General features: G+C 47.5%; 9 protein-coding genes across 9 annotated transcripts; 3 read left to right on the top strand and 6 right to left on the bottom strand.

Annotated features, from left to right (window-relative positions):
* Positions 1–1166: 1166 nt before the first annotated feature.
* On the top strand, positions 1167–1947 carry EV420DRAFT_1640763 (hydrophobic surface binding protein; the record flags this gene model as incomplete). Its single annotated transcript, XM_060477141.1, has 5 exons — positions 1167–1352; positions 1405–1467; positions 1525–1642; positions 1708–1808; positions 1864–1947. The coding sequence occupies 5 exons, from the start codon at positions 1167–1169 to the stop codon at positions 1945–1947; spliced, it is 552 nt and encodes a 183-aa protein (XP_060333171.1).
* Positions 1767–4725, bottom strand: EV420DRAFT_190092 (Golgi complex component 7-domain-containing protein). The gene is made up of 2 exons (XM_060481144.1): positions 2196–4725; positions 1767–2135 (listed from the first exon to the last, which is right to left on the bottom strand). Exon 1 carries the CDS (start codon positions 4707–4709, stop codon positions 2205–2207), a length of 2505 nt encoding a protein of 834 aa, XP_060333172.1. The 5' UTR covers positions 4710–4725; the 3' UTR covers positions 1767–2135; positions 2196–2204.
* Positions 4718–6299, bottom strand: EV420DRAFT_1531237 (snRNA-activating protein of 50kDa MW C terminal-domain-containing protein). The gene is made up of 6 exons (XM_060472652.1): positions 6044–6299; positions 5771–5995; positions 5655–5724; positions 5299–5603; positions 5073–5243; positions 4718–5022 (listed from the first exon to the last, which is right to left on the bottom strand). The coding sequence occupies exons 1-6, from the start codon at positions 6181–6183 to the stop codon at positions 4788–4790; spliced, it is 1146 nt and encodes a 381-aa protein (XP_060333173.1). The 5' UTR covers positions 6184–6299; the 3' UTR covers positions 4718–4787.
* A 397-nt stretch (positions 6300–6696) lies between these two features.
* On the bottom strand, positions 6697–9752 carry EV420DRAFT_1640766 (fungal-specific transcription factor domain-containing protein; the record flags this gene model as incomplete). The annotated part of the gene is made up of 16 exons (XM_060477142.1): positions 6697–6748; positions 6799–7003; positions 7054–7232; positions 7290–7313; positions 7360–7496; positions 7546–7769; positions 7824–8104; positions 8155–8223; positions 8279–8436; positions 8552–8839; positions 8893–9231; positions 9286–9340; positions 9392–9411; positions 9465–9547; positions 9601–9606; positions 9659–9752. 16 exons carry the CDS (start codon positions 9750–9752, stop codon positions 6697–6699), a joined length of 2214 nt encoding a protein of 737 aa, XP_060333174.1.
* A 214-nt stretch (positions 9753–9966) lies between these two features.
* EV420DRAFT_1619699 (MmgE/PrpD family-domain-containing protein) lies at positions 9967–11934 on the top strand (the record flags this gene model as incomplete). The annotated part of the gene is made up of 8 exons (XM_060475509.1): positions 9967–10336; positions 10397–10507; positions 10563–11008; positions 11061–11305; positions 11353–11415; positions 11470–11706; positions 11760–11798; positions 11850–11934. The coding sequence occupies 8 exons, from the start codon at positions 9967–9969 to the stop codon at positions 11932–11934; spliced, it is 1596 nt and encodes a 531-aa protein (XP_060333175.1).
* A 219-nt stretch (positions 11935–12153) lies between these two features.
* On the bottom strand, positions 12154–14436 carry EV420DRAFT_1746620 (uncharacterized protein; the record flags this gene model as incomplete). Its single annotated transcript, XM_060480168.1, has 3 exons — positions 13794–14436; positions 13659–13743; positions 12154–13609 (listed from the first exon to the last, which is right to left on the bottom strand). The coding sequence occupies exons 1-3, from the start codon at positions 14383–14385 to the stop codon at positions 12154–12156; spliced, it is 2133 nt and encodes a 710-aa protein (XP_060333176.1). The 5' UTR covers positions 14386–14436.
* Positions 14437–15012: 576 nt separating this feature from the next.
* EV420DRAFT_1331713 (Alpha/Beta hydrolase protein) lies at positions 15013–16934 on the top strand. The gene is made up of 9 exons (XM_060468816.1): positions 15013–15305; positions 15373–15447; positions 15503–15647; positions 15702–15839; positions 15897–16092; positions 16144–16419; positions 16467–16486; positions 16536–16685; positions 16738–16934. The coding sequence occupies exons 1-9, from the start codon at positions 15035–15037 to the stop codon at positions 16838–16840; spliced, it is 1374 nt and encodes a 457-aa protein (XP_060333177.1). The 5' UTR covers positions 15013–15034; the 3' UTR covers positions 16841–16934.
* Positions 16935–18444, bottom strand: EV420DRAFT_1531255 (ribonuclease H2, subunit B). Its single transcript, XM_060472653.1, has 8 exons — positions 18296–18444; positions 18160–18246; positions 17987–18106; positions 17862–17935; positions 17650–17813; positions 17416–17591; positions 17279–17360; positions 16935–17230 (listed from the first exon to the last, which is right to left on the bottom strand). Exons 1-8 carry the CDS (start codon positions 18324–18326, stop codon positions 17014–17016), a joined length of 951 nt encoding a protein of 316 aa, XP_060333178.1. The 5' UTR covers positions 18327–18444; the 3' UTR covers positions 16935–17013.
* Positions 18445–21262, bottom strand: EV420DRAFT_1306081 (uncharacterized protein). Its single transcript, XM_060468485.1, has 11 exons — positions 21004–21262; positions 20868–20948; positions 20733–20815; positions 20526–20683; positions 20304–20477; positions 20121–20251; positions 19936–20067; positions 19541–19887; positions 19298–19488; positions 18884–19243; positions 18445–18828 (listed from the first exon to the last, which is right to left on the bottom strand). The coding sequence occupies exons 1-11, from the start codon at positions 21034–21036 to the stop codon at positions 18791–18793; spliced, it is 1728 nt and encodes a 575-aa protein (XP_060333179.1). The 5' UTR covers positions 21037–21262; the 3' UTR covers positions 18445–18790.
* Between the last annotated feature and the right edge of the window lies 1 nt (position 21263).

Genomic DNA, 21263 nt, shown 5'->3' on the forward strand with positions numbered 1-21263 from the left:
GTGGGAATGCGGTGGGATCCGACCGACTTATATTGATCTAACGGCTGAATGCAGGAAACCTTGTTTGTTGAGTCGATTCTCAAATTCTGAGAGAATATCGTCTTTAAGAGGGACATTCTAGTATGGTCCTGGGAACCGTCTTTGCTATGCTATTGGTAACCGAGCGCATGTGACCAAAGGGTCTTCTGCTGATGTTGTTAGGACATGCTCGTGGGCCGCTTCCGTTTCTTGACCTCATCGTATTACTATTCTGTGCTTTGCTTCTATATATTATCCGGCGCACGATAACATAGAATGGGGAGCTCTGAGGTTCATTTGTTTCTCAGGCTGTAGACCATCGATTCCATTCGTCAGAAATGGCTTAGGTCTCCTCAGGGACATCGACCGAGACAAAATACTCTTCCCACATATATCTCCTACTCGAATACGTTCCCTAACAGTATGGAAACTAAATAACATTGCATCCGTTTTCACATTGATCCGACATAGCTTTTTCGCGAGTATAACGCGAACTTAGTGCGTGCGTGCTTCCTTGCAACGTCGTTAGCTCATAACTCATAACCTTTCCTTAGGTACTGTATGTGGAATTGATACCCACTCCCCTAGTAGGTATATAACGCTGTCAGTTGCAGTAGCGACACTTGAAAACTTGACAACATGTGGAACGACGATATAGACACGGTATACCGTCCTGCATGGACCTTCGCCAATGCTTGCTCATGTGGTCAATAATATTACAACTGGGTGCAGTCTCTTTTCTTCCAAGTAGTATGCCATCGTGACCTTCGGTTCTCGGGAAACAAATCTGAGGAAGAAGCACATAACTTTGCGCGACCTCTTCGTTGCTGCTTGTGTTCAGCATGCCATGTGCATCCAATCATCCAGCTGACAGCTGCTCTTTGTGAGAAAAAGGCTTATAGCACACATGGGATCATACCTTCTTCCCTTTTATACCGTTCCCTCAACTGGTCTCATGAGCTCAACTTGCGGTCCCATGTAATATCTGTGACTTTCTGGCAACAAGCCGCTTCTAAAGCGAATAGTCATGGGGGTTCATTGGCTTTCGCAGCTGATATTCACGATTCGCGATCCTGATGCCCGATCAGTATGTCTATCGACTATATAAAATGTTCCAAATTACTCCACATGGGCAGCAAACATTCACAATGGTCCGAATTCCCACTGGGCTAGTTCTTTTCCTTTCTGTCGTCACTGCGAGCTCTGCACTTATTACCAAGCGCACTGTTGCACAAGTGGAGGCTGATATTGCCAACATTGCAACCCAGGTCAACGCGCTCGACAGTTCCATCAAGGCCTTCCCGGACACCGGAGGAAGCCTGATCAGTGCTCTCGTAGGATACCTTCCTATGTCATTGAATTACCGCTGACACTCTCATCGTTTAGGCCATCCACAGTAGTGCAACGTCATTGATTAGTACTCTTCAGACTGCGACTACCGACACTACTGTATGACCGGATGTTGACATCCAAGAAGGAAATTGACTAACCTTTAAATATCTGCAGGCGACTGATGCTTTTAGTGAATCTGACGGTGCTACCATCCTCGCGGCCGTTGAGGGCTTTGAGCCAACCATTCTTGATGCTCTTACCGCCATCGTTGAGAAACAGCCTGCCTTTCAAGGTTCGTCGATCTGGGTTCTCAAAGCGTTGGACGACGAAGATTAATCACTATATTCTGGTCAACAGCTCTCCCCATTGGTGGGATTCCTGCCTTGGTGCTCCAAGACCTTCAGAACCTCGACTCCGGAACTACAGCGTTCTCAAATGCGTTAATTGCCAAGTCCCCAGTACGAGTAGCTGCTATAATATATCGCTTTGCAGTTGAGATGACCCTATCGACAGGCTGACCTCTTAGACCAAGCCAATGAGATCAAAACGACGATCGCGGATGCATTTGACACTGCCATTTCCGCGTATTCAGGCTGAAAGGAGGGGAGCAGGATTTCGAAATATATTGGACACGAAATTGCGTTATTTCCTATTGACTTCCGCTGTAGTAACCATTGCCATGGGCGAGAGTTCAGATCTTGTGTTGCATATTACCCTTTTCTATTGTCACTGATTGATGCATATAAACGCTTGATAAAATGGGATCTGAGCGAGTTAAGAAGCGCCTTGGGAAGAGAGTACAATGAGATGCGAACAGCTTTCCCAAAAACGGTTGGCAAACGTACGTATTAGCGTCATGGTTTCTTTACTCCACGCATTCTGTTCACTTCTTTCCATACCTTGTCCTGGATTCCCCCGCCATCCTCTGAGTCGATGCATGTGCGCCACCGCTCGAGATCATCAAACTCGATATTGATTGCCCGCACAATATTGGAGAGGTATCCCAAATCAGAACTTAGTTGTGCAGAACCTGCTTGTGAGAGCATAGGAATGGCAGGGAGAACCTCCTTCGTCAGATGAGTCAGCAGCGTCCGACTGAGCGACGATAGCCACGCAGACGACACCAGCTCTGGGCTCGGTCCTTGTGCTAAGGGCTTGGATATGCTCTGCCGCCGTGCATGCCCTACGTACACCGGCTGAGGTTCCAAAGGTATCTCAGGTTCATCGATATGCGGGAGTGTATGCAAAGAGAAGGAAAGAGCGTCATCATCAACATACACCTCGAATAACTGAGGAAGGTTGAGTAAGTTATCCGCAACACGCTGTACTGTCTCGCTGGGAGACAAAGAAAAGGATGGAACTTGGAGTTCATTGACTTTTTGTGACTTTCCATTTCCTGGCGCGTTCCACAAAGGAAGGGACGCATATCCGGACAAAGGCTTCATGAGGGGGGAGAGAATAGTGCGCTGAAGATATTCTTGGCACGTTCTAGCAAGTTGATACACTGCCGCGCGCGCTTCAACCAAAAGAGGATCGGTAGGGCGAGATTCCAGAAGGGTATGAAGATCAGGAGAATGAAGAGTGGACTGTTCCAATAGTTGACTTCGGTTTGAACCAAATGCGGTTGGATCTTCGCGCGATAGGCGAAGAGTCGTGGATATCTGGGTGAGGCTAGCACGAAGCTTATTCTCAAAAGACAACATTCGCTCAAAGACGCTTCGAGCGGAAGATAGAAGATGAAGGTAGTGTTGGAACTCAGCCCAATCCTGCGGTGTGTAATCTAGCCCAGATAGGCCTTCTCCGGCAGAATTATATGTAGAAGAAGAGGGAGAGGACGTTTTACGAAGATCGTTAGTCCGCATATCAACGAAAGACTTGAAGAAACCATCCAACGCTTGTACAAGCCCCACTGCACCATATCCATGTGTGAAAGACACACAGCGTGTGACACTTTCTTCAGCGGCACCGAACACATCCACGGCTCGCTCACGTAGAAGACGTGCATCATCCGGATTTGCATCACCGCGCGCGCCGTCGTTCTTGGTAATATAACGGAGATTGTCATCGAGGAAGCGCCTCTCAAGAGAAGCATATTCAACCTGAAAATCGAGGAAAGGTTGGAAGAGCTCTTGCTCCCACTCAAGGAGACTGGACAGCTTGGTAATGCTCTGTGTGGAGGAAGAAGTGCGGGCTGGGGTGTTGCGCCAAGACATGGACATCCGCATTGAACGTCGGCGCTTGTGGGCTGCAGGTTGGGACGTCGGTGACTCGGAGGTTTCTATGGAAGTCGTAGAGTGCTTAATCTTTTCTGTTACTTTCTCTGCAGCAACAGCGAAATCCTCCGTCATTTTGAATAAAGAAATAAGAATTTTGAGAACAGAATCGCCATGATGACTGAATAATGAGGTAAGCCGTTGAGCGAACGTGGGCTGGAGAGCAGACAGAACTGAAGATATAAGTGCCGAGAGCGAGACGGCTGGGTCAGGGAAAATGAATGACATAGAGGCGCATTCGAGATTTAGGAGGGATAGAAGATATTCGTAGAATTTGGGAAGGAATTCGACAAGCGTTTGTGTGCCCTCGCCATCGCAATCCAGCAATCGTGCATTCTGCCAGAGTGCTACCACTTCTGCCCTCCGAGAACCGTTGTAATAGTTGCGAAATTCGTGTTCGCGTTGGATATCTGAAAAGATGGAGAAATAACTCTTGCACGCCGCTAGGTCATGGACGTTAATCGCGGCCACTAAGGCAGAACTGAGGGACGCTTCCAGCTGGTTCTGCAAATTGACCATGAGAGCGCGACGAGGGTCATAATCTGGAGTATTTTGAAAGACGACCATGCTGCGACTGGCTTCCGAAAGCCGAGCAGCTGCTTTGGCATAATTGTTGTCCGAAAGAAGTGATGTAACTTCGATTTCCAGGGTGCTCCAGCTCTCCGCCTCCCGCAGGACCTCACGCGCCAATTCCATGTGACTTTTCATGGTATCCAAAACATGGAGTTTATTGAGGGCGTCCTGGGTAGATAGAGGAACTGCCGCCTTCGCCCGGGAGCGAACACGAAGGAGGCCGCTTTGGAGGGTGAGCGCACCATCTTTCATGAAATGAAGGTCGTAAGTGAGTCTGGGTACAGCGCGAGAGACGTCGCGAACGGTTCTCTCCAGCTGGGACGACGTGTCTTCCGAGGCAATGTCGAGAGATGCCAGGAGCTGCGTAATGTGTTGGTCGAGTTCAGCGAGGTCGACGACGTCATCCTCTCTGTCCTCAGAGGTTGGAAGCGTATCGTTGATCCATGAAATGACATCGTCGTATTCGGACAAGGCATCCAATGCTTGAACACTAGATGACGAAGCTGCAGTCATGGTCGGGACTATGGCATATATATATCACAGATACAAACAACGACCCGGGCCAGTGAACCGGAATTTCCAATTGACCAACTACCAACCCAGTTCATACTTAGGAAATGGTACCACTACAACCCCATCGTCTGGTTCTCCCATGCTCTCCCAGCAAGTTCCACATAATATGCAGGGGCTTTCCCCCAATCGCAGATCACCTACAATAGACCAAATTGCGGGTATTCTGTAGCATGCTCGACACAAATCTAGAGATATCGGCGTCAGCTGCAAAGTGAAAGGATATCCAGACGTTGGATCTGAGACATTCTTCAGTCTATGTGGGTGTTACTTAGACCGAACTGGAGAAAGAGAACGGAAGCATGCCTGATTTGATCAACTACGAAAAAGTGTTCGCAATTTCCTTGATGCAAAATCCAATACGGTTCGTTGATACGAAGAGAAAGAGAGCTCAGGATAATATCGTGCATGGACTCCGACGCCTTAGTCAGTGAGCGGTGTTTCAATGAGTGCGTTGCGAGATGCTGGAGCATTTTGCTAGGACACGAATGATATGGATCATCACGCCGACAAATAGACAGGAAGAACGTACTCGGCATAATCAATTTCATCCATACCGTCACCATAAAGAACATCACCGATGCATACCACATAACCAGAACTTGCTTTGGCGGCTTGAGTACTCTGATCCCTGGGTCTATGCGACACTATTTCCTTGGGAAGGTCGTTCGACGCGCAAGGCATCATCTCGATGATATCACCCAATGCCTGCGAAGAGAGAAGTGCGTGCTGAGATGTCCGCATGGTGGTACTGGATCCCTTAGTGTATATTGTGACGGTAATGATTGCACAACCCTCATCGGCCAAAGAGGCGCTATCATTCGAGTCGGAAGGTTTCTGGTATAAATAAGGCTATTAACGATATATTCCATGAGGCATTGCACGAACACGTTTGTTAAGGGCATTCTGATCTGAATTCTTGGGCGGCCTTACGAAAAGAGAAGCTTCTGGACAAAGACTGACAGCAAATCAGAGTCACACTGAACTGTGATTGACAAACTTACGGGTAGCTGGAGAGATGAATAGTCTGAAGTGCCTTGTTCCACTCAAGTATTGCCGACGAATCTTCCTCATCACTGTCCATAGCATTCTGAGTTTTGCGACGAGTTTTGGTTGTGCTTTGGGTAGCATATAAAGCATCTACAGTAGAATTATGCTTCTTGAGGATATATGCAGATAACTCTGGATTGTCCCAGACTTTCCCGACAGCATCACGAATATCGCTTACACTGGAGAGTACATGAGTGACAAGAACCAAAAATGGGAGTAAAACACGCCTGAAATCGTCCGTACCCGCACTACTAACAAAATCGTGCTGAGGAATGTTGAAAGAGGCAAACTCCGCTATAGGTATGGGTTCTGAAGGTGGCCCAAAGTGAAATTCGAGATTGCGAGCTAGCCTCGCGGTCGCAGTCATGGTCCGTGCGTGAGAATAGTCTCGTTACGTCATCGATCAGACGTGGGAATTTCGAAATTTCGATTTTCAAAAATGTAAACAACAAAATGTCTTGATCAAAATTAGTCGAAAGAGAGGGATACAGTAGGAGAGCTATTCGACACAATGATAGCCGCCCAATATTCACCTTTTTCACTTCCGGAGACCGCCATTGTCAATGCCAAGTTCTGCAACTCCCGAAAGTGCTATTGAGGTGCTTCCAGCGCCATAGTAATGGCAACATGGCAACATAACATCTCCTCCTGGCTCATAACAATACTATCTCTGGCAGCCTTTCTATTTATGATTGCAGACAATGAGTATTTAAGTGATCCGTGGGATTAGTAGTGCAAATATCGCTAGTTGTTTTGTTGTAATTATATGGCATAACTGTCATTGATAACTTATCGTCGGTCAATCGTAACGGAACGGAATTGTTCGAATCGTGAAGAGTAGAATATTATTACAGATACAGCGTTATGTGATAGTTACAATCTAAAAGTAAGTAGGTTCCAAGTTTGTAATGTATGTATTCCACTCTGCCCAGCTAGAAATAATTTCAGATAACAGCATCGTCTGCGAGATACTAAGACTCACTCGAATCCTGCCGGAGCTCCAGTCCACATGTTGATGGTATTGTTTCCTACCTCTTCCAACAACCCGAAGTCTGAATATGTAGAGGACCCTGAAAACGACGTCTCCGGATGACTGGAGGCCTGGAAGTTGAAAGCATCGCCAACTTGAATGGCTCCAACTTGGTTAGCGGACGGTGTCAGATTTTCGTCGAAGTATTGTTGAGTACCTTCGATAACAATTACTAACGTTTATGTCACAGGCAGCGTATATACTTACCAGATATTTGTGCGCTGAACGAGCTCGTCGGTATTGGTTCGTACGAGTCCCACGCCCGAACAGCAGGAGCAGGTCCGGTTAGATAAACAGATATATCGTTCTCCCGTGCTCGCTTTTTAGACGTGGAATCTTCCTCAAGTGACGCATTGCCAACAGTCGAGATCCCATTAAGCATATCCCTTTTGGCTTGTAAGTAATCGGACAGTGAGGTGTTTTGATTAGCGAATAAATCTCACCATAGGCGACCAGCAATATTCCACCTATGGAAACGTCAGCTCGCTCACTGTTGATGGCATGAACAGCTACCTTTCAGAGGCGTATTTCAAACTTGCCTTGCACTTCTCGACATCAGCTAGCTCTTTTTGTAGATTCAAAGAAAGGCCAGCGCGTTTACCGCTCCAGATGTTCATAGACAGAACAACTCCCGAAACGAAAGCTCCCATCTGAGATTAAGAGTCAGCGATACACAAAGACGGGATGAGAATCACGGACTATAATGTGCGGTATAACTGTACCGTTTGTAGTACAGTGAACATCGACCACGTGGCTGCATGATCTAGCGGCATTCGTGCAGATGGCGAGAGATGGAAAAGACAGAGGAGAGTCTGTATGTAGAAAAGGCCGATGTATCTGTATCTGCAGCATGTAATACATGCAGTACAAAGCCGCGGATTGGAACAAAAAGGTAGAATCTTTACGGTGCGGATCCCACCGAACTAATATATGTTGTCAACGACCTCGTCCGGTAGCAAATATTCACGAAGGCGTACGATGATCAGGGATGGAGTCAACCCATGCGTTCAGAGAAGAATCCAAGTCTGCGACAAGACGTTGCTCCCAATCCTTCCCAGTAAGCCCTAGCATGGCACGAGACTTTTTGATGGAATAAAGAGTCCTAAGCACAAAAGCTAAAATCTCGCACAACTTGAGATGCAAACGGAAATATGTTATTTTTGAAGGTGTGTTTGGGGGCTGGTGAAAATGAACTCTTCCGTTGGGTTCGATTTCCCAATATTCGTCGTCGCATTCGACCGGGGTTTCCAGGTCAAAACTGCAAGGAAGACTGTAAATACTAGAAACACAGTCATTGAACTGACACACTCTTCATCTCGTATTATGGATGGTCGCCCGAGGAATAGACTGATGAGCCTATCAAGGGTGATAAGAGCCCTGTTATTTGACGAATGCCTATCAGTGTTTGCTATCGACAATGAGGCGGACGGACCAGAATGCCCTTTTCTTCAGCTCATCTTCGACGGTCAGCTGATGCCCTTCCGGCTTACGTCTATGCAGACCTATCTCGACCGCGAAGCGCATTCCAATTCCAACCATAGTCCAACCGAACTGAGGGACCGAGGTACCAAGAGAGTATATCACTCCCATCTTCGTAGCAGAGTTAATAAACATACAAGCGTCAGAGATAAAACAGACTTGCAGCGTAATATTGCAGTTCGTACAACGACGGCGACTCGTATATGGCGTTTTTGACGATACGTACTTGCTCAAAGAACTTCCAACCAGATGAAAGTTTTGCGTTCGGATCTGAGTAAACTCTTGGATCGTTAGAATATCTGGAAGCAATAGCAAGAACGAGTAGCAATGCAGCGCCAAAATTGTGATCCCGCAAGTGAAGACCTTCGGCAACATTTTTGTCGAATGTAGGTCGATGCAGCATGGGAAAAATAATGTTGATCGTGTTGAAGTAGATATCAACGAGTGAAAGTATTAGATCATCGTCTGGGAACACATAATGAGGGGTTTCTAGTTCTGCGGTTTCGCGCTCCCACTAACATCGTCAACAGCTCGAAACTAGCTTTGCCAATAAAGGAGACTGCTCACTGGTTGGAGTTCAAAGTACTGATGATAGTCTGGCACAGAGAGGGAGGCTTCGTTACCCATAAATTCAGTTTTTATGGACATGGCGCTTTTGACGAGCGAAAAGCTGCTCGAAGGGCCAAAATACCTGTCGCCAAATGTGTGTAAGGACATCCGTTTCATGTGCTCGAGTAGCTCAATGTGCGGAAGGTCATCTTCTGCGCTATCCGATGGCTCGGACAGTTGACGGGGACTTGATGATTCGCCCCTGCTGTATTGTAGTGATGGCGGGCTGTGTTGTGGTTGCACCGGAGAATATTCCCGAAAAGCTTCATCCTCTGGTAACACAACCTCCGGCTTGAGCTGGGATTTCTTAAAAACGGCGGTAGATATATGAAGCATGTGCGCAGTACTTACCTCCTTCAACATCTCCTCGAGCTTGTTGACGCGTTGTTCAAGTTCCTCTACATAGCTACTTGAAGGAGGATGAGAATTAGAACGGGGAGATAGACATTAGAGCTACTTTGTTTTCGGGCCACGCTTCTGCAGAGAATGAGTTGAGCTGCAGCATAGACAGGTATAGCGGAGAAGCCTACCTTGACAGGATCGGTGTGCATGCATTTTGAATCGAATGCGATGCAGTTTGAACAGCGACCGCTTGGCATGGTCGCACTATCACCTGGGACATGGATGAAGCGGCTGGAACTGAGATGAAGCGAATACCAGGCCTACACTTGACTGGGAGGGATATGTCAGTTACGCCCCTAGAGACGGTAAAAGTGTGAAATACTTTTCTTCTTGCGACATATATCGCAAGCGCCAGGAAGGCGACGTTTCTTTGCAGCAACGGTAGAAGCGTCGTCGGTATATTCGCTTTCGGGCATGAGGAGGCAAGAGGGATACTTTAATTACTCTTGTGCGTTGTTTGAGATGCCGTCTGATATATGTTCCTCGGCAACGCAACGGCTATGAAATCATGTCCGCGTGACCTCCCAAGCGCGTCTTTCCGGCTATTACCGGAGGTCAATTCGACCGTATTTCAAGCCGAATCTGGGGCAACCCAACTCTTCCTGCTACCATCACAGGACTGGCCTACAAATGCTCAACCGTGCCTCCAGCCGCTCCCTGCTCCGTAAATTCCCCCGCCAAATCCCTCTTGCCTCCAGTTTCTCTACCCTCAATACCTCCAAACGTCCTTCTCTTACTCCCTTTGCTTCTCCCTCTATTCGCGCCCGAAACATGTCTGCTAGCCACGGTGGCGAGTCTACCCTCAGGCCTGAGCCAGACAAGGTCCTCCAAGACATCGCCGATTATGTTCACAACTTTCAAATTGACCCCACGGGGTTGGCGATGAAGACCGCGTCCCTTTGTTTGATTGACACCATTGGTTGCGGTCTCGAGGCGTTGAGGTTCCCTGAATGCACGAAGCTGCTTGGCCCCGTCGTTGAAGGCACAGTCGTTCCTAACGGTACGTTTCTATCCTTTCTGTTCTCCCTCAACTTCCCCCTCAAACCCCCATTCGGCACAGGCACCAAAGTACCCGGAACCAGCTATCAGTTGGACCCCATTCGGGGCGCTTTCAACATAGGCACCATTATTCGGTGGCTTGATTTTAATGACTGCTTCTTAGCTGCTGAATGTGTGTATCTTAAGGACTTATCTCTGAGCTTCTTTGCTTGACTATTGCCTTCCAGGGGGTCATCCTTCTGACAATCTTGGTGCAATTCTTGCTGTCGCTGACCACCTCGCTCGTCAAGGACAGTCTTTTGCTGTCAAGGACCTGCTTGAAGGCATGATCAAGGCTCATGAAATACAGGGAGGTCTTGCCCTCCTCAATTCGTTCAACAGGGTCGGCTTGGACCACGTTGTTCTCGTCAAAGTCGCCTCCACTGCAGTGGTGTCCAAGATGCTTGGACTCAATCGCGATCAGACGATCGATGCCATCTCACAAGCTTGGGTTGATGGTCAATCACTTCGCACCTATCGCCATGCTCCCAACACTGGACCTCGTAAATCCTGGGCTGCTGGTGATGCTTGCTCACGCGCTGTCAACCTAGCCCTTCTTGTCAAGAAGGGCGAGAAGGGTCTCCCGTCTGTTCTTACTGCCAAGACGTGGGGTTTCTATGATGTTCTATTCAAGGTAATGCCATTGAAGCTGGACATACTAAAAGATCTAATTCTTCATCATACAGGGCAAGCCTTTTGAGTTCCAGATTCCCTTCTCTTCCTACATCATGGAAAACGTCCTCTTCAAGATCTCTTATCCTGCTGAATTCCACGCTCAGACTGCCGTCGAGGCCGCTTACATTGTCCACGCAAAACTGAAAGAACTCGGAAAGACTGCAGAGGACATCAAGAGCGTCAGAATCCGAACCCAGGAAGCTGCCATCAGGATTATTGACAAGAAGGGCCCACTCGACAACTTTGCTGACCGAGAGTAAGTGGCTATATTGGAGTACCTGGCTTTGTTTAACACTCCCGCAGTCACGCTATCAACTATATGGTGGCGTATCCTTTGATTTTCGGTGAACTCACTTCGGAAAGCTAGTACGCATGTTTCTTGTCTATCTGAATGACTTTTTTAATTCGCATCCCTTCTAGCACTGACGCCTCTGCCGCTGACCCACGCATCGATGCTCTTCGCGCCAAAATCTACTGCGTTGAAGATAAGCGTTTCAGTGTCGAATATCATGAACCCTCCAAGCGGTCTATCGGTAATGCCCTCCTTGTGGAATTGAACGACGGCACTGTATTGGATGAGGTCGAGGTTGAATACCCCGTCGGACACAAGAGGCGTCGGGATGAGGGTACTCCCCTTTTGATTGAAAAGTTCACCAGGTACTTGATCCTCTTTTATTTATTGCTTCGTCGTATTCACGATTATTACAAAGGCATATCTCTCATCACTATGATGTGGCGCACCAGAAAAAGTCAGTATCTATGGCTGTGCTTGATATTGTTTGCGCTAACACGAATTGTAGGATTTTGGACATAGTTACCGGCGACTCTGCTCCTTTCTGGAACCTCCCAGTTGACAAGTTTACCGACCTTTTCGTCAAGCCTTAGAAGTCTCCAGTCACAAGTCACTGTGATTACTTCAGGCGAAGTAAACCCCGCTGTCGTTGTCGTGTATCAAAGCTACAGAGTGGCAAATCATTGAGGATAACAGAGTTACATCCCGTACAAAACATATAAAGCTACATTTGACCAGTTCATGATGTTTGAATATCTGTACTACTAACAAAGCGAGTCGGAAACATCAAAGCGAAAAAAGAGAAGGAAAGTCTAATTCACAAACTTCTTGCTTTTGTTCCTTCCCTTTTTGACTACCGTTTCCTCCGTCCCATTTTCCTTGTCGCCTCTAAAGACATGTCTGCTCTTTCGGTGATCTGTTGAGCTGTTAAATGCCGGTGCGAATCGCTGCTTTGCACCCAGAACAGACGGATCAGAACGAGGACCCGATCTTCCAGCTTTTTGGGGGCTGGGTGATCTATCAACTTTACGGCGCAAGGGTGCTGTCGGCGACGAGTGCGAGTTGATATCTCTTAACATAGAAGAAAAAGGCGTAGCCGGTTCCAGGAATCCTTCTACGTCTTCTTCTGGAACGGCTGAGAGTCGGCGTTGAATGAGACGCGCTAGAGGGATTGAGCGCGGCTGTCGGGATATAGTGCGGAAGTGATTCTGAAATTCGGGCGAAGTAGGAGAAGGAGGCATGGAAGTATTGCGACTGGGCTTGGAAGCATATGCAGATGGTGTTGGCGGCAGCGGGCTGTTGGGAGGTGGCCCAGGAGGGGGCGGGGACATCTCAAAGAAACCTTGGGAGTCCCGGGAATACATAGGTCTATGAATTGTCGGTCGAGACGAACGCACGGGAAAAACGGGAGGATCGTCGATGAAAATATCAGGGTTATTCATGCGCTCGATAACAAACCTCCGCAGCTCTGCATCCGGGTTCCTGACCTCAAGAACAGGTCTCTGGAACCGATCGAATGGCATAGGAGGGTCATAATCATTGTAAAGTATGTCATTGGAGTTCGCAGAGAAGTAGGGAGACCATTGTGGTTCAGAAGAATTTGGTGGAGTAGGTAGGGCGCATTGCAGTTGCTTGACACGGTACTGATGAGCGATATCAATGGCAGACATACGAGGTCCAGTCGGAATAATGACTTGCGAAGTTAATTGCGGGTTTGTGCGGGATTCAACGAAGATGCGAGGGCCAGACTGAGGAAGAATCGAATTGATATGAGAGAAAGAGGAGGCAGAGTTATATGAATGCTTTGTGTCTTTTGCGGCAGAATTCGCCGGCCACTGAATTCCAAGCCCAATGAGGCGGTCGTCGGCGGCTGAACAGTCCTGCAGAGTCTCTGAGAAAGATGCCCTTGTTGACTCGAAGTTCGAGTGTCGTTCGTATCTTGAATTGCTGTGGCTTGTGCGTAGATTGTGTCGATTTGAAACAAAGGACGAATTGACCTGTTGGGACTGCAACGTAGACACATTATGTTTCGAAGGAGCCAGAGTCGAAAGAATGGGCAAAGACTGAGAGTCGTGTCGCACAGTATGTTGAGGCACTTGAGTTTTAAGCCGCTGTGATTGCGTGAGATTTGAAGGAAGATAGGCAGACTTTCTTTCTTCGTCGTTAGACGGATGCGGTCGAGGATCACTAGCAAGAGCAGCATCGGTACCAAGTCCCCAGATCATTCGAGACATATCCTCTCCTTCCACGATAGTGCCTTCCGCACCACTAGCCATACACGGTTAGCGATAAAAATGAATCATTTCCGGCTACTCACGATGGGCAACGAGCGTAGGGCAATGAGAGTGGACCGTGTAATGCTGGTATCGGTCTGGGAGGAGAGTTTGTCCACGTTAACCATCCTAGAGAAAAGTTGTGAGTGTATATAATGACACGGTGAAAGAAATTTGACCTTCGTTTTCTTCAAAGGTGGGCTGCGACTCAGATTTTTGGTGTAGAAAAGATACGGGAACTTGTACATCGTTCCCGATGATCATGATAGATTCAGGAGAAGAAGGAGGAGAAGGTGTTCGCGGAAGACCAGAGTAGCGCAGTCTACGCGTTCGAATGTGTTGCAAGCTGTTTTCTGAAGAAAGGTGAGTGCCGGAGGTATCGGTAGAGATCGAGGTGTCAAAGCATTCGGAGGAAAAGGAATCTTCCTTTGGGGCAGAGGTTTTGGAACACTCAGTAAGAGATACAACGCGAGTACCAGATCCGCCAAGGTCTACCCTGCTTGGAGGGGAAGTTTCTGGCAGAGATACAACGCGATCAGTGCCAGTTGGTGCGCGAGAAGGACCATTGAAAGGTAAACGAGGCTTGTGGAGGCGGCGCCCGACTGGATAAAAGTCCGGCGATGAGGGTGCATCATTTCGGTCGATATATGCGCTTAGTTCTGCTGGAGATATAGCAACTGCACTGGAAGGTGAAGAGGCCGGTGAAGACGGCAAAGGAACGGCAGAGTCCGTTTGAACGGCACGGTCGACATACTCTCTGTCGCCAGCCATCAGCGTAGAAAAGGGTTATCAACGTTGCTGCCAAGTGCTGCAGAACTTGATGGCAGGAGAAAGCAATGGAGGCTCGTTCGGCGGAAACTGAAAAGGCAAGAGGAGGTCAGCAAATAAGGGCAAATATCGAAACGCGTCACGAATCACGATCGGCGGACCTGTCCGAGGACACGTGTTGGCACTTAAGACTTTCACCCAAGATCATCTAAGATCAACGATCTCAAAGCGACATTCGCTGGTGGTAACGTACAGATATGCATGCGTCAAACTGATATATGAAAATTCTCCTGAGATCTGTGCAATAAGTATATCGCCTGACCCTGACACCCTTTACTCTGTTACCGCGGTGAGTGCCAAGTGAGCACCCATCTGCATCATATATTGATTCACTCATTCCAGTTCCACCAATTATCACAAAGCGTTATAGATGTACAGTGCTATATCTCGCAATTGTCTGATCCGAATCTTCGTAATGTACGTAGGGGGCATTCTATCAACGCATGGAGACCATGACCGACTCGCGCTCTGCGGCGTGCTCAGTCTGTCTCTTGTAATCTAGTGATATCAGATACGATACAACGGGCTTCTCCTTCAAAGCTCTTTGAGGGCTTATAAGCTCCAAGCCCACATCTTTCTTCGTCAGTCTCTCATGTCTACCCTCCTACCTCTACTGCTACTCACTGCCGGACTACTAGTCTCACCGGTCCTTTCCCAATCACTCTCCTTGACATCTAACTCTGGCGTTTGCGAAACGACAGATGGTGTGTCCCAGGTGTCGGGATACATAAACATATCCGACGATACCGACGACGCATTCTGGTTCTGGTTCTTTGAAGCTCGAGACGATCCAGACACCAAACCTTTGACCCTATGGCTAAACGGTGGGCCAGGATGTTCAGCTATGATTGGACTATTCCAAGGTAAATGCTGCACTGGCTCGTGCTTTTCACTTGACTTGAAGCCACGAGCGCTCATTGGTTTTCACAGAAAACGGTCCATGCACAGTCAACGATAAAGCGGAGACCGTTTATAATCCTTATAGCTGGAATAACTTCAGCAACAGTAAGTTTTATATTTACACAATTGCTCTTTCTTTTCGTGATGTTTTGTTATGCAGTGATCTATATTGACCAACCTTTTGGAGCCGGATTTTCCAGAGGATCCACTTTGGTTAATTCGACAGATGAAGCAGCGGACTTCATGTGGCAAGCGTTCCAGATCTTATTTGATCATAACAAATTCAGCAAGTTCAAGGGCAGAGAGTATGGTTCTGATCCGTGTGCCTCCTGCCGATCTAACACAATTCTGGTTCACAGATTTATCATTGCAACAGAGTCCTATGGTGCTCGCTTTGGGCCGGTCTTCACACAATACTTCCATTCACAAAATGCCAAAATTGAGAGCGGCGAGATCAATGGGACTCAAATAGAAGTTTCAAAATTGCTCATCAATAAGTGAGTGCTCGTGGGTTTACGGTTCTTCCTCTGGTTCTTATATATTTTCGTCGGAAGTGGTAAACACGATCCTGTGATCCAGATGCGAGCATCAGTCGATTATGCAAGGCATGCTCCGTCCTATGGCCGCCTCGTCAATACCTCCGTCATAATGGATGTGACAACGGCCTACAATGAAACATGTCTACCCGCTCTACAAGATTGTTATGATGATGGCGATGATGACACTTGTCATGATGCTATTGTTTCCTGCGTACGCTGATTCCTAGATGATAACCCCGTCACATAATAATGTCCTTCCCAGACTCACGACGTATTCAATCCCACGGTTGGAGACAGAGATCCTAATGATTTGCGACAAAATTCCTCGACCCCTGCAGACGAAGTCGTTCCCTCTACATTCTACCTCGATTATCTTGACGACGACAACGTACTCGATATGATCGGCGCTCAAGGGGCGTACGATCAATGCGATGATAGTGTCAAGTCCCGCTTTTCTCGCAGTGGAGAAACAGGGCGTTCTTTCCTGTCTAATCTAGCGGAAATTGCAAGCGAGAGAAAGGTCAAGCTTCTGATCTGGGTGAGTATTGAACCAGTGTCATGAAAACTGAAACTAAATCCTTCCAGGCTGGAGACGCAGATATGAAGTAAGTTTGTGCAACACAGCCCAAGCTTTGTCTGATGTTTTTTTTTCAGAGCTAACTGGCTGGGTGTTCACGAGTGCATTGCTTCGATGGATTGGCCTGGTCGTTCTGCATTCAATGAGACATCGCTGTCGGCATTGACTATCAATGGCCAGACTGTCGGTCAATATAAAACTGTTGCCGACACCAATTTAACATTCGTGTATGTCGTCACTATCATCATTGCTCCTCCCGTTCTTACGTACTACACTTAGCCGAGTCTATGAAGCTGGGCATTCCATGCCAGCATATCAACCTGAGGTTGCACAGACTGTCTTTGCCAGATTTTTGAAGGGAGACGTCAACGCTGAGGCCTGAGGACTAGATAAGATGAACATGATGGTGCTTTCTCCCTCTTGGACCATTTGCATTATCTATAGCAATTACTTAAGCTACCCAACGAACTCTGTATTATCATTATATATCGGTACAAATATGGCCCCGAGTACGGATTCAAAATCGCTAAGGAGCATCGAAATCCTGCATTGCAATCATGCCGCAGCCTTCTTGGTGAAAAAAGTCGACAGCTTAGCCATCCCTTTCACGTTCGCTTTCTTAAGCTTCTCCACTCCATGAGATCCCTTTGCGTTTTTGCGTTTCTTGTCACCATTAGTTTCTTTCGGGGTTTGAGTTCCCTTTCCGGACTTGGTCGTCGTCGCCAAGCTTTCCTCCTCTAGCTGCTTCATGAAGGCGTTAAGGTCCGTGAAACTGGAACTTTGTGTCAATTATAGCAGGACAAGGCAACAATAGGATTACTCGTAGGATGCAACCAGAGACGCAGACTCGAGAGGCGGTAGATATTGACAGATGAGATCACAGGCGATTTTTGTCTTGGCCGCTGGATGTGACCTGAGTTTCAAAGGACACACTTTTCGAATCGACTTGGGACAGACCTGCGAGCAACATTTCCCTTCCATCATCTAAAAGCCCATCTTTGGCTAAATTTCTTGTGATGCTTCGAGACATCTCAATCACCGGGAAAGATGACATGTGGTCTACCTTCTTGCGGACATAGTCTACAACCTTGGTGGATGAAAATCTGTAAACCATAATGTCGGAGGCCACTTCTGTCCAACGAACATCCACGTCAGAGTGTCAACACAACAAAGGGAACAGTAAACTCCCCTTTCATTTCACAGACACGTCGAAGAGCCGTCCTAGTACAATCCATCTCCACAAAAGACGTGATATCGGCGACTGAAATAAGATCGTTCGACTTTACGGATAGTTTGGATATCGCGTCTTCGAACATGTCGTCAGCGGGACGAAAGTTACCAGCAGTCCCATCGGTCTAGAATCCCAGTGAGAACCAGAAAAACAGAATCATCGACCAACCTACAGCCAACGTAAATTTCAGAATCGGTATCAATAAGAACGCTGGGTCGATGGGCGTCAGGATTAGCAGCTTCCCGTCTGGCGTGTTTTTATGAGCAAAAATACCTTACGTACTAAGCGACCTCTTGCCTGATATGATTTCCTCGCCCAAGGTCCACGAACGAGCGTTTATAGGCGAAACGCCTTGCATTTCGAGGATTTGTGTTGTCTGCGATGGTCGGTTGTAGGGGAGAAAAAGACAAGGCAGTCCTGAGAAGTCGAATGAGAAAAAAAACTGGAGAAAGTGTGCTAAAGATACCAACCAGTTCTTGGATGTAGTAGACGAACGAAACGGGTCGGAGGGAGTAGGCTGCCATCTGGGCTGCCAAGAGCTATAGCTTGTAGTATATCTGCCACGTGGCTATTAATGAGTAACCAATAAGAATTCAAAGGCCTTGCCTGCGGGAAGGACACCAATATGCGTTGCCATCGTACTTGCAGGAGGACTTGGGGTGTGACAGTGAAGAATGAGATCACAACAGGTGAACGCGACGCGTTGTTTTGTGTTGTTTTGCCTCGCTTACTCTTTGTTTGCTCGTCTTCACCACGACATCTAGAATATTCAGCGTGAGACTTAGAAAAGTTCCCAATGCTCAGCATGACTGCGCAAAGTGCCAGTAATATCTAGTAAGGTATACACGAATATAGGTCTAGAATACATTTTTGCCAACATTTTACTATGGGTCATCGGCATGTGCAAATGGATCGCGATGTGCAAATCTTGCTTTGCAGCACGTTCTGGCTACTTATTGGCTTCGGTTTTTTTTCTGACAACTGAACAAAATTGTATAATTAATAGTGCGCAATGATTTTATTTGTGGGTTTAGAGGAAGCCGTGCTGTATCGAAATTTGCACATCGTGATCCGTTTGCACATGCCGACTACCCACAGTATTTATATTAGCGAGTTTGTTTCTAGTAGCAGGACAATACCTATAATTCACGTTAGGCAAGAGAAGAGTGAATATAAGTGCCAAAAAAGACTTACTGTGAACGATCTCGGGTACGCTTTGTGATACGAGATCCACCGTCAAATCCGCTCCCGATGGCGTCTCGTATTCCTGATCTACACCAGGGAAGCCAACAATTTCTCCACGACGTGCTCTGGCATAAACACCTCTCCTGTCAGTCTTTTCGCAATGCTCGAGAGGAGTGGCGACGTGAATCAAGAAGAAATTGCCACCGGCACCACCAGAATGTATGATGGTGTCTTTGGCTGCCTGTCTGGTATGCTCTTGGGGAGCGATAGGTGCGACAACCACAGCGGCACCGGCTCGAGCCAACTCTGCAGCAACGAAGGCGATTCTCTCGGTATTTTCGTGTCTCTGGGCTTCAGTGAACCCCATTTCTAAGGAACTGGAATTAGCAGAAGCTACAACACCCTAAAATGTACGGGGCGAACCTGATGACCCTTCCTGCTTCACATTTTCACCCAAAAGTAGAGAAACACTACGGCCACCCTGTTCATTCAGTGATACTTGCAAGGCTTTGGCGATCTTGTTCTTGCCAGAATTATGGAGCCCCGTCAAAAATATAACAAATCCTTGCTGATTTCGGGGAGGGTAGCTTTCCCGCAATGTCTTGACGACGGCACTGGTATACCATTAGCAGAGATACGGCGAAAGAAGTAGGGAAATTCACTCACTCATAACTGAACCAGTCAGGAATTGGCGCACCAGTTTTAAGGCGTCTGCGAAGTTCAGTGCCTGAAATATCGAGGGTTTGAACACCTTTTGGAACTTCATCGGCTGGTTGGTATTCATCTGTCGAGGGCAAGTATGTCATTTGCTGGAACGGCACCATTTCTATCTGGAGTTCTTCGTGGTACTTTGTGACGAGATCCTGAGCGTCGTAAGGTCCATAGAAGTCCTTTCCTTGTGAGTTCTTTCCAGGTCCAGCATGATCACGTCCGACAATGAAATGTGTTGCACCAAAATTTTTACGGATGATTGCGTGCCATACGGCTTCCCGAGGGCCAGCCATTCGCATTGCCTGTCCGATCGTAAGCAAGAAGCATGCCACTTGGACAGGAACACATACAAGAGGGAGTAAGGCAAGGTGGCCCATTCCATTTGGATACTTCGCCATAATGGCTTCGTACACCCGAACTCTGGTATAGTGATCGACATCCCCAGGCTTCGTCAAACCGACGACAGGGTGAATCAAGACGTTCTAATATAAATGAGTTATAGAAGCCATCGTTATAGCTAAAATAAAGCTCGTACCGCTTGTCTTTGTCGGGCGGCGCGTACAGTGAGCTCTCGGTGTGCGCGATGCATCGGATTACGAGTCTGGAAAGCCACTACTTTCCTCCAAGACAGTTTTTTGAAATGAGAACGCAACTCGGCAGGGGTGACTGCATGAAGAATCGTCAATAGAAAATCTATGCAATGCACATGGGGGCATACATCGCAGGGCAACATAGTCGAAATGTGCGGGGGCCTGAATCGCTTGGAGTTTTCCACCGATGTAGAAATCCTGCACGCGTCTTCGAAGGTAGCTGACTGATGGATGAGCAGGATCGTCAGCGCCAAAGACTTGTACTGCCTCCTTGACGCGATCGGGTTTATAAATGTCCTCAACTATCGTTCGTGTCAGGCCAAGATAAACCCTGGAAAAGCGAGACAGACCTGTAATGATTGCGAGGGGTTCTTCGTCTCGAGGATCCCGTAGACAAAGCCTAGCACCAGGCTGAATGGACAGACGGTTAATGACTTCACCGGACACATCTAAAGTAACGGGTATCGGGAACAAGACTCCGCTTGCCAAGCGAAGTGTGTCGACAACACTATCAAAATGTTATCAGTCCATCAACAAAGTGATACGCAGAAATTCACCTTTGGTAGTCTTTTTCGGTCATGAAACCCTCTAGAGGACTGAAGCCTCCATTGGTGATGAGCTCTAAGTCACATAATTGTCGCTTGGAAAGGAAATTGTCGGTGTCACAAAATGATAGATAGACGATCTGCTACCTCGGTGAGCACTAGCTCAGGTAATGTTTCTGCCTCTTCTTTTAGTTGATGGGAAATAACAGCATCTCTGGCGACGAGATCCTTAGATAGGGTATGTCAGACGCAGGAACGCAGAGATAAGGAGAGTTATGCTCACTTTAAGAACACCACCGTGAGGAGTATTGGACATGACTGGCTGTTCTTATCGCGACAGAAGTAGGATGGGATACTGAAAGTATGAGCTGTCAACGCAGAGATCGATGGCATTGCAATTTTTGCTTATAACCACCATAATGCTCAGAATCACGCAATCGCAGAGAAACTCGATTGTCTCTTAGCAAGCCAGCGCCGTCACATCCGCGATTCGCCGGCGATTACCCTATAGCAGTAGTGGCATAAGTTTCTTGGGGTATAGGA

Source organism: Desarmillaria tabescens (assembly GCF_030435595.1).
Source record: "Desarmillaria tabescens strain CCBAS 213 chromosome Unknown EV420scaffold_11, whole genome shotgun sequence".
NCBI classification, from domain to species: domain Eukaryota; kingdom Fungi; phylum Basidiomycota; class Agaricomycetes; order Agaricales; family Physalacriaceae; genus Desarmillaria; species Desarmillaria tabescens.

What these genes read in the sequence shown, in the direction of transcription:
- EV420DRAFT_190092 (XM_060481144.1), bottom strand. Translation starts at nt 4,709, where the DNA reads ATGACTGCAGCTTCGTCATCTAGTGTTCAAGCATTGGATGCCTTGTCC.
- EV420DRAFT_1531237 (XM_060472652.1), bottom strand. Translation starts at nt 6,183, where the DNA reads ATGACTGCGACCGCGAGGCTAGCTCGCAATCTCGAATTTCACTTTGGG. An exon ending in GCGGGTACGGACGATTTCAG is followed by an intron (nt 5,996 to 6,043) that starts GCGTGTTTTACT and finishes TGTACTCTCCAG; the next exon opens with TGTAAGCGATATTCGTGATG. An exon ending in TTCGTAGTTGATCAAATCAG is followed by an intron (nt 5,023 to 5,072) that starts GCATGCTTCCGT and finishes ACACCCACATAG; the next exon opens with ACTGAAGAATGTCTCAGATC.
- EV420DRAFT_1331713 (XM_060468816.1), top strand. Translation starts at nt 15,035, where the DNA reads ATGTCTACCCTCCTACCTCTACTGCTACTCACTGCCGGACTACTAGTC. An exon ending in TATGATTGGACTATTCCAAG is followed by an intron (nt 15,306 to 15,372) that starts GTAAATGCTGCA and finishes TGGTTTTCACAG; the next exon opens with AAAACGGTCCATGCACAGTC. An exon ending in ATGATGCTATTGTTTCCTGC is followed by an intron (nt 16,093 to 16,143) that starts GTACGCTGATTC and finishes TGTCCTTCCCAG; the next exon opens with ACTCACGACGTATTCAATCC.
- EV420DRAFT_1531255 (XM_060472653.1), bottom strand. Translation starts at nt 18,326, where the DNA reads ATGGCAACGCATATTGGTGTCCTTCCCGCAG. An exon ending in TCTACTACATCCAAGAACTG is followed by an intron (nt 18,107 to 18,159) that starts GTTGGTATCTTT and finishes TCGACTTCTCAG; the next exon opens with GACTGCCTTGTCTTTTTCTC. An exon ending in TTCTGAAATTTACGTTGGCT is followed by an intron (nt 17,814 to 17,861) that starts GTAGGTTGGTCG and finishes CTGGGATTCTAG; the next exon opens with ACCGATGGGACTGCTGGTAA.
- EV420DRAFT_1306081 (XM_060468485.1), bottom strand. Translation starts at nt 21,036, where the DNA reads ATGTCCAATACTCCTCACGGTGGTGTTCTTAAA. An exon ending in ACCTTGCCTTACTCCCTCTT is followed by an intron (nt 19,888 to 19,935) that starts GTATGTGTTCCT and finishes ACGATCGGACAG; the next exon opens with GCAATGCGAATGGCTGGCCC. An exon ending in GAAGCAGGAAGGGTCATCAG is followed by an intron (nt 19,244 to 19,297) that starts GTTCGCCCCGTA and finishes CCAGTTCCTTAG; the next exon opens with AAATGGGGTTCACTGAAGCC.